Genomic DNA, 10,269 nt, shown 5'->3' on the forward strand with positions numbered 1-10,269 from the left:
AAAAGTGGACAAGTGAAACTACTGCACAATCAAGAGAACTGGACTGGATTCCAAAGAAGCTGGCATGATGTCCTCCACAGGACAGTCAGAAACACTGGCCACAGAGTGCTCACAAATGTATATCAGGAAGTTCTTCTTTGGAAAATGGGGAACTCTACATCTTCCTCCTCTGATGGGTGGTCTGCCTTCCCTGGAAGTTGTTGATTTGGAATGAGAGGCAGTAATGTCTCTCAAGAGCCTTCCTTTTACTGTGCCTCCTTAGCTTCACAGCCTTTCTGCATCTGCCCATCTTTTGTCTCTCCTGTGACTCTCAGTCTCTGAGTTTCGTGAATGCTCCTCCACAGTCCAGTGCTTCTTCTGTCTGCCTCACTGTTGCCCCTAAGCCTTCTTGTCACCTGTGTAGACATTATCTTCCTATATTGTCCTTCCTCTGTTGTTTCCCACATCCATGCTGGGCCTGCTGCTTACTGCTTCTGTTCATGCACTCTGACAACTATGCATCTATTCCCACTACTCCGGCCTTCACCACCATAGTGGAATGCCTACTGTACCACCTAGTAATTGCGCTTGCAGTGCTTTCTTGCTTATTTGACCCCTAAACTCCTTAAATGTGGTCCCTGTGACAAAGTTAATACTCACGGTAGCATGCAGTGAAGCAACTGTTCTATTTCATAGTATTGTGAGTGTGGCAAGTATTTACAAACTCACTAAATATTAACAAAACATTTGTGGCCCTCCTCTGGTGACACAATTCACAAAAATAATAATGTTGGGCAATAAACGACAGAGGGGAAATACATGACAGGCGTGTGGAAGATGGGCAAACATGCACAATACAAGGAAAGCCATAAAGTAAAAGTATGGCATCATGGAAATGGGGGCAACACAGAGGGGCACATAGAAAAAAAGTAAGCATGACAGAAAGGGAAGCAAGGAAAAGGAGTGATGAGAGATGAAATATTGGGAAATGAAAGGAAGAAACAAAACAATGGGAGGAGGAAAGGAAAAATAAAAGGAGGAAAGAGACAAAAGGGAATTCGAAAGAAAAAGGGGAAGGTAGGATGAAGGGTAAATGATGAATTGATATAAGAGTGGGAGGATGTATGAAAGAGCAAAAGGAATATTAGGCTGTAGGGTGAGTGAGTAGAAGGATGAGAAATCTACAGATGGTCAAAATTAAAATATGGACAGGTGGGCATATTAATATGTGGATACATAAAATGTTGGCTGTCAGGTCGGAAGATTACAGGGTGAGGGTAACTCAATTCTCAATGTCAGTAGAGGCATGTTTCATGTAGAGGGTATTTTATCTGCCTGGCTATGAAGAAATATTAATAAAATAAATGCTTTTCAATGCTTGTTGTCAATAGTTGACTCAGAGGTCCCACAAAAATCACAGCACTGCTTTTCATACTTGCTTGCTTAGTGATTCAGAGCTGAGTGAAAGACAGCAAGGGCCTCGGCCATGGTCCTCTGTCAAGCTGTATCAGGAACAGTAGTCTAACCTATTTTGAAGATTGCAGAAAGAGACATGTCCTTGTGTCTTCATTTCTGAAACAAATAAACAACAGCCAACTGCGGTCAGATACCTGGTATACAGTCATATTGCGACGTTGCACAACAGATGCAACAGTGGTCATGATGTAGCCTTCTATCATAAATGCGCAATCCAGGAGAAATTATTTATCATGTGCAGTGTATTTACTTCAGTTGTGTCCTATTTTTATTTAAAGGTAGATCCAGAAGGACTAGTGGTGAGATGAACAGCAGCTCAGTAACAGAATTCCTGCTCCTGGGACTGTCGCAGGATCTCCATATTCAGATGTTTCTCTTTGTGTTATTTTTGGTGGTATACACAGCGACTCTCAGTGGAAACATCATCCTGATCATAGCCTCTGTTTGTACCCCACACCTTCATACCCCTATGTACTTCTTCCTGGCTAACCTCTCCTTCATAGATGTCTGCTACTCATCTGCTATTGTCCCTAACATGCTGCTACAACTCATTGCAAGGAAGAGAATGACCTTCTCTGCTTGTGCGGCTCAGTTGTACACATTTCTGCTTTTGGCGTGTACTGAAACTTTGCTCCTGTCTGTCATGGCTTACGACCGGTTTGTATCCATCTCACTCGCCTTGCGTTACAATGTAATTATGAGCAAGTCTGCGTGTATCAAATTGATGGCCTGCTGCTGGGTTTGTGGTAGCTTGTTGGCAGCGCTGGATGCAGTTTTTATTCTACTGTTGCCTTTTTGTGGTCACAATGTCATTGACCATTTCTTTTGTGAACCAAATGCTCTTGTAAAAATGGCATGTGTGAACACCTACATCACGGAGATGGTGATTTTATTTGTTGGGGTCATGGTCCTGTTGATCCCAATACTTGTCATTCTCTTCTCCTACACCCGTATTGTTGTCACTATTGTTGGCATCCGCTCCTCGGCAGGTCGATATAAAGCCTTTTCAACCTGTGCCTCTCACCTGATTGTGGTCACCATGGCAATCGGACCTGCCATCTTCATGTACATGAAACCAACCTCTAAAAACTTAGAAAAGCAGGAAAAGCTTTTTTCTGTGTTTTACACGGTGATGCCCTCAGCTTTGAACCCCATTATCTACAGTCTGAGAAACAAGGATGTGAAAAGGGCATTGTGGAAACTTACAAGGACACGTAGTTTGCTGTAGTTACCTTTATATGAGTGTCAATCTAACTACACCTTTGACAGATGACTATGGATTTTAATTCCGTTCAGTCACCTTATAAACTAAGGGGCATATTTACAAGATTCTGACATGGTGCACCGCAGTGCAGGAGGTCAACTTGCTACATCACTGCGTGCCAGAGTGAAAGAACAGGAAACACTGTATTTAAGCAATGCACTGCATTCATGTCCGTCCCCCTACAATGGCACCATTTATGCATCCTAATGCAAGGGTGCCTGTGTTGAAGCCACAATTATTTTGTGCAGGAAGGTGCTCTTGCTATCACAAAAATAATTCACAAAGACGTTTTCCTCTTCTGCAGCACACATAGAAAGAGGCAAAAAGGATGAGAATTAAAGATATTTCTCCTTGTGAATCCTCACTTGGGGAGGCGTATATTTTTGGTGCATTTCCAAGTTTACCAGGTTTGAGAAATCTATGAATGTGTCAAAAAACATGGGATTTGCATGGGAATCCCCACCGCAATACCCGTGGAATGTCTCCCGTGCACAGAGTAAGGCAACATAGTGATTTGAGCTGCGTTGAAATACTCCAGACTTATGAAGCTGTTCAAAGCCAGGCGATGTGACTTTACGTGGCATCATGAGTCTGCTTCAGAGGCTTGTGTCACACGTGTACCACTTGCCGTGGTGCAAATGTGAATCAAGCCTCTCATAAATATGCCCCTAAAACTTTATCATCAACATTACAAATAAACAATGTTACAGATTTTCATTAGTATTTCCCGCAAAAGTGTCAAAACACTACCTACTAGGGAATACTTCTACAAGTACACTATCAAAGACCTCAACCACCAAGTGTCCTTATTGCCCTGATCAGGTTGAGAGTATTGGTCATATATTTTTTGCTTGCCCAGCATACCGATTGCCCCGACTAAAATGGCTGCAACCAATTTGTAAAACTTTAAATTGTGGGGGGAATCGCACCGCCCTGTTGAAATTACGTGACATGCGCACTGAAAAATCTGTGATCTGTGTTGCCAAATTTCTGGGGTGGATGTGGCTGATACATGCAAAGAAAGTGTAACCCTGCCTTGATTAACTTGTTTTTTAACCTGTTTTTTAAATATTGTATGTTGCCTTGGGCAATCTCTTTTATAATTGGGGTTCCATGTAATATGTAAAAATGTTGATATGTTGTAAATGTTTTTATCTGTGGTCTTTTATGAATTTTATTCGAAATAAAGACTTATGAACTTGAACTTGACTATCACATATAGGCTAGCACAATGATCTTCTCTTGTTCTTCATGCCCGGCTCTGGCAGCATCTTCAAAATATCCATCCATTGTTCACAGGGGTATTCATGCATTAGGGCCACAATGTTTAGGAACACCTCTTGGGGCCCGATTCATAAAGGTAAACTATGATTTAACAGTAACTCCATAGTTGAGCTGGAGAACTCTGAACATATGAAGATAGTACAGGCCTTTTTTTTCAGTTTTCCATACCGACTGTGGAGTTTCTACAGTTGTAAAAATACTTTTAAATCATTTTTTGTGAATACAGAAAAAGAGTAATCTTACACAAAAGTGTACATTTACCTTTACCAGTATCTCAAAACACCATATTTGATATTACCATTCCTCACAATAGTATTAATATTTGAGCTGCTTACATAAGAGTAGGTTTTAGATCAGATTTTCAATGGTGTAATGATTACTATAATGTTTTGCCTTTTCGTACCATTTACATGAGGTGTAAGATTGTGAGATGTTTAGGAAAAATACTACGTAATAGCAAGTTTATATGCCAATATTAGTTGGTTTCTTAATCAGATCATCATCCAAAATACTAGAGAAGGATTTGGAGATGTGGCTAAACATGGGGTAAGGTAGTTTGGGTCAGGATCTAAAGGTGACACAAGTTTACATTAAGTTGGGCATTTTTGACTCCTATCATGAGAAAGGCTTTTGGGAGCAACAGCCTGTTCTGTTTATATAAACACATGGTGATCACCATAACTGGCTACCATGACCTCTGTAAGCTGATTTTGAGAGACCATCACACAGCACAAACATACACCCAAATAGTTTCATTATTTCTGTGCAACATCAAATCTCTCAACTCTTTTTAGAATACCTGGCTATGAATGGAGCTTGTGCAGATTGTCTCTCAGCTGCAACAGCAGCAACCTGTCGATACATACTAAGACAGTTTGCAAAATATGAGAAATATATAAACATAAATTGTAAATAAGAGAAGTAGGCTAAGTATATACAATGAGTGATAGGATTAGATAATTTTTCTAAAGAAAAAATAGCATTATTCAGATTCTGTTTTTAAGGAGAAACAAATGTCAGTATGTTGTTGCTCAGTTGACCTGGGATAATGCACAAATTCATTTTAGGTTAATTCCTTAAGTGGAGTTCAGAAGAATCTTCTTTGAGTGTGTTTAAGGCATACATTCAGCAGTTATGTCATACAGTTGTGAGTTTTTATACGTGTGGGAGTCATTGACCAACACTGACACCATTGTCTTGGCACATGACTTACGGTGGACATAGTGGTCAAGCAAGATGGTCCACCTACCAGGGATAAAAGAAAATTTAAAATGCAGTCATTACCATGCAATACCTTTACCGCACATGCATTACCACGCACCACCAATACCTTTACCACACATTGCCTTTACCATATTCATCTTTACCATGCAAATGTCACAATGAAATAGTAAGTATATGCTGGGTAAGAATATATATATATTCACTGATAGAAACATAGGTTTCAGGGACATTACAGTTAGAAATTAGCATTTATAAAACCTTAGAAATTCACTGAAAAATATACAGGTTTCAGGTACGTTATAGTTAGTTGGTCATTTCACTCGTACAAAACCAGAGAAATTCAGCTGTTATAGTTAGTTGAGCAAACTATAACTCGCGCCCCCGCAATGCACTGCTGATGACATTACATATTACATCATTCATGACATGGTCATTGACATCACTGATGACATCAATGATGACTTCTCAAATGACATCACTGATGACATCATCCATTGTGTGTTTCTATAAAGTATAAATATGTTTTATTACCTACTGGCGGTCGCCAGTAGGTATATATAGTTAGGATTTTTTCCCTATGGGATTTTTGAAAATTCTATGTCTAATAACTTTGGCGTTTGTGGACGGAATTGGCTGAAATTTTCAGCAAAATGGAACATTTTGTTTCTGAGCAGCCACTGGAAATTTGGGGGGAGTTGGTCCAGGGGGGGCCGAGAAAAAAGGGGGGTCCCAAAACGTGTTTTTAACATTGAGTTTTCCATAGGGCGGTTAGCCTCATTTTTAGCCCGAACGGCTGAATGGATTTGCACGAAACTTGGCAAATTTGTAGGGACTGGTAGCCCGATGTGCCTTTTGTAGGTCTCAATGTATGTGCTCCAGTGGATTTTGAGAAATTAACGTTCAAAAAAAGATATATATCTAGATCCGCGCCTGGAGCGCTCCCGGATACGCGTACGGGAGAGCGCTCCAGGCGCGCCACGCGACTTGCGCACGGCAAGCTGATTGGTTCTCGGGTGTCTATAAACATTCGAAACAGTCCGCAGCGGCCGCCATCTTGTGTCTCGGTAGGATTGAGACACAAGAGGTGGCAAAAATCAAAGGGGGAAATGAGCAAGAGGGAGCAGGGTACACACCCCCTGACCCCCTAGGTTTCATGTGGGGGCCATAAAAGGCTCCCGCGGGTGAAAAAAATAAATTAAAAAAAAATCGATTTTCGCGGGGGTGAGCGCCCGGTACGCGCACCGGGGAGCGTACGGGGGAGCGTACCATGGAGATTAAAAATGACAGACTTTAAAAAAAATAAAGCTTCTTTTTAAAAATTGGAGGTAGTTCTGAAAAGAACTTTTTTTTTCATTTTGTTGTTTTATATATATTTTTTTTTTGTTTTTTTTGTTTTATATTTTTTTAGACTTTTTAAAACAATTTTATATTTTTTTTGTATTTTTTTCAAGGGAAAAACAAAAACAAGGATTGCAAAACTGCTCAACAGGAGCAAAAAAAATTGAAAATTTAGGGACTGGAAGAGCAGCGGTGTTGCTGTTTCTTTAGAGCAATCAGTTCAACACTCTGCTCCCCATAGCAGAGCAGTTCGTCACACTCTGCGCACAAAAATTTGATGCCCGCAAACACCGGCTGAATGTTAGGGATCATTCTTCCACGGGGTGGTCCCGAAGGTGTTGCTCCACCAGTGGAGGTGCTGCCGCCATCTGTTGGTACATTCCGTGCCAGCTCTCTGACACTCTCCCTGGCAAAGTTGTTAGGGTGTCTTCTTTTGACATGCCGGATCAAATTGGCATTGCCAAAACTATATTTTTTCAGAGGATTGCCTCTGGATAAACTACTCCCACATATTTTGCATGTTACTTTGGGAGCGTTCACTTTTTTCTGTCCTTCTGGGATGTCGTAAAATTTCCAAATGAAATGGGTTTTTTTCTTTTGCTGAGGAGGGTCCTCATCCAAAAATCCCTCTGAATCACTGCTGGATGACTCTCTTGCAGCCATTGCTGGAGATCAGAAAAGTAGGAGATAGAGTAGACACAACAGCTCTTGCTCTCTCCAAGTACAAAGCAATAGTGAGAGAAATGGGTGGGTTTCACACAATTTGGAAAAAAAAAAGTTCTGAACCAATGAAAAGTGTTATTTTAAAGTCACATGGTTTGACGCGCTTACGCTACGCGCCCGGGGCGCGTCCCGGGCGTGTATCGTAAGCGCATCGGGGCGCTTACGTTGCGCGATCGTATGCGCTTCCGGGTGCGCTTACGCGGTGCGTCATAAGACGCATCTCGCGGCTACGCGATACGTGTCTTATGACGCAAGGCGTGGCGGCTACGCGATACGTCACGATGTTGTTTTCGTTCTCGACAATAGCGCTTCCGGGACGCGCATTAGTACGCGCCTCGGGGCGCGCCGCCAGATTGCGCTTACCCGTGCGTTCACCTGTCCGCGCCCCGGGAGCGCACTAAAAATAATATTAAAAAAAAATAAAAAAATTATAAAATATAAAATTAGATTTAAAATGTATTATTTTTATAAAGATTTGCTATTAAAAAACCTATGAAATTCACTGAAAAAACCATAGGTTATAGACCATATATAGTTAGGAATTAGCATTTACAAAACCTTGAAAATTCACTGAAAAAACCATAGGTTATAGACCATATATAGTTAGGAATTAGCATTTAAAAAACCTTATTTTACTCACACAAAACCATTGAAATTCCATATATAGTTAGTTGCAGTAACTATATATCGCGCACCCGCAATCCACTGCTGATCATGTCACATATTACATCATTCATGACATGGTCAGTGACATCACTGATGACATCACTGATGACATCTCAAATGACATCACTGATGACATCACTGATGACATCTCAAATGACATCAGTGATGACATCATGACACACCAATACCAGTTACTACATACGCACTCACTGATTCCTACGTCTACACACACATTCACTCATTCACCCATACAATCACTCATAAATACAGTCACTCATTATTACAACACTATCATATGCACTCATACACCTAGTCAGTCCTGTGAAGAATCAATCACACTTCGATTTCCTCATCTATACAGTTAAACACAGAACACCATACTTTTCACACATAAACTAACACATACTTACTCTCTTATACAATCACTGATACAAGTACACATTGATATGCACAGTCACACACCTCCCAGCCAGCCACACACACACTCAGTCTTCCATACATCCACTCATTCTTCAATATGTAAAACATATTTAAACTTTACAAAAACACACAGACACTAGATGATGTCATCAGTGATGTCACTGACCATGTCATGAATGATGTAATATGTGACATGATCAGCAGTGGATTGCGGGTGCGCGATATATAGTTACTGCAACTAACTATATATGGAATTTCAATGGTTTTGTGTGAGTAAAATAAGGTTTTTTAAATGCTAATTCCTAACTATATATGGTCTATAACCTATGGTTTTTTCAGTGAATATATATATATATTCACTGAAAAAACCATAGGTTAGAGACCATATATAGTTAGCTGGACATTTTATTGACATAAAACCAATGAAATTCCATATATAGTTAGTTGCACTAACTATATATCGCGCACCCGCAATCCACTGCTGATGATGTCATATATTACATCATTCATGACATGGTCAGTGACATCACTGATGACATCACTGATGACATCTCAAATGACATCACTGATGATATCTCAAATGAGATCACTGATGACATCATCTAGTGTCTGTGTGTTTTTGTAAAGTTTAAATATGTTTTACATATTGAAGAATGAGTGGATGTATGGAAGACTGAGTGTGTGTGTGGCTGGCTGGGAGGTGTGTGACTCTGTGCATATCAATGTGTACTTGTATCAGTGATTGTATAAGAGAGTAAGTATGTGTTAGTATATGTGTGAAAAGTATGGTGTTCTGTGTTTAACTGTATAGATGAGGAAATCGAAGTGTGATTGATTCTTCACAGGACTGACTAGGTGTATGAGTGCATATGATAGTGTTGTAATAATGAGTGACTGTATGTATGAGTGATTGTATGGGTGAATGAGTGAATGTGTGTGTAGACGTAGGAATCAGTGAGTGCGCATGTAGTAACTGGTATTGGTGTGTCATGATGTCATCAGTGATGTCATTTGAGATGTCATCAGTGATGTCATTTGAGAAGTCATCAGTGATGTCATCAGTGATGTCACTGAAGTATGGTGTTCTGTGTTTAACTGTATAGATGAGGAAATGGAAGTGTGATTGATTCTTTACAGGACTGACTAGGTGTGTGAGTAACTCCATGGATGAGTGGCAGTGTGTGAGTGTCTGCATAGGTGTATGAGTGCATATGATAGTGTTGTAATAATGAGTGACTGTATGTATGAGTGATTGTATGGGTGAATAAGTGAATGTGTGTGTAGACGTAGGAATCAGTGAGTGCGTATGTAGCAACTGGTATTGGTGTGTCATGATGTCATCAGTGATGTCATTTGAGATGTCATCAGTGATGTCATCAGTGATGTCATTTGAGATGTCATCAGTGATGTCATCAGTGATGTCACTGACCATGTCATGAATGATGTAATATGTGACATCATCAGCAGTGGATTGCGGGTGCGCGATATATAGTTAGTGCAACTAACTATATATGGAATTTCATTGGTTTTATGTCAATAAAATGTCCAGCTAACTATATATGGTCTCTAACCTATGGTTTTTTCAGTGAATTTTCAAGGTTTTGTAAATGCAAATTCCTAACTATATATGGTCTATAACCTATGGTTTTTTCAGTGAATTTCATTGGTTTTTTTAAAAGCTAATATCTATAGCTGTAAAATATATTCTTTATAACGTGACGTATCACGTAGCCACATGAGACGCCTCATGACGCGTCGCATAACCGTGACGTATCGGCTCAGCACCGCAAACAAAACCCGTAACGTAAGCGTGCCGGAGCACGCTTACAGATATATATATATTTTTTTAAGCTTAATTAGACAAAATCCACACGTGCACATATCTTGAGGCCTTG

At 40.2% G+C, this 10,269-nt stretch overlaps 1 protein-coding gene across 1 annotated transcript; it reads left to right on the forward strand.

The window, feature by feature from the left end:
• Nucleotides 1–1,759: 1,759 nt before the first annotated feature.
• LOC144763029 (olfactory receptor 2D3-like) lies at nucleotides 1,760–2,683 on the forward strand. The gene has a single exon (XM_078648341.1). It carries the CDS (start codon nucleotides 1,760–1,762, stop codon nucleotides 2,681–2,683), a length of 924 nt encoding a protein of 307 aa, XP_078504467.1.
• The last annotated feature ends 7,586 nt before the right edge of the window (nucleotides 2,684–10,269 follow it).

Source organism: Lissotriton helveticus, chromosome 6, assembly GCF_964261635.1.
Source record: "Lissotriton helveticus chromosome 6, aLisHel1.1, whole genome shotgun sequence".
NCBI classification, from domain to species: Eukaryota; Metazoa; Chordata; class Amphibia; order Caudata; family Salamandridae; genus Lissotriton; species Lissotriton helveticus.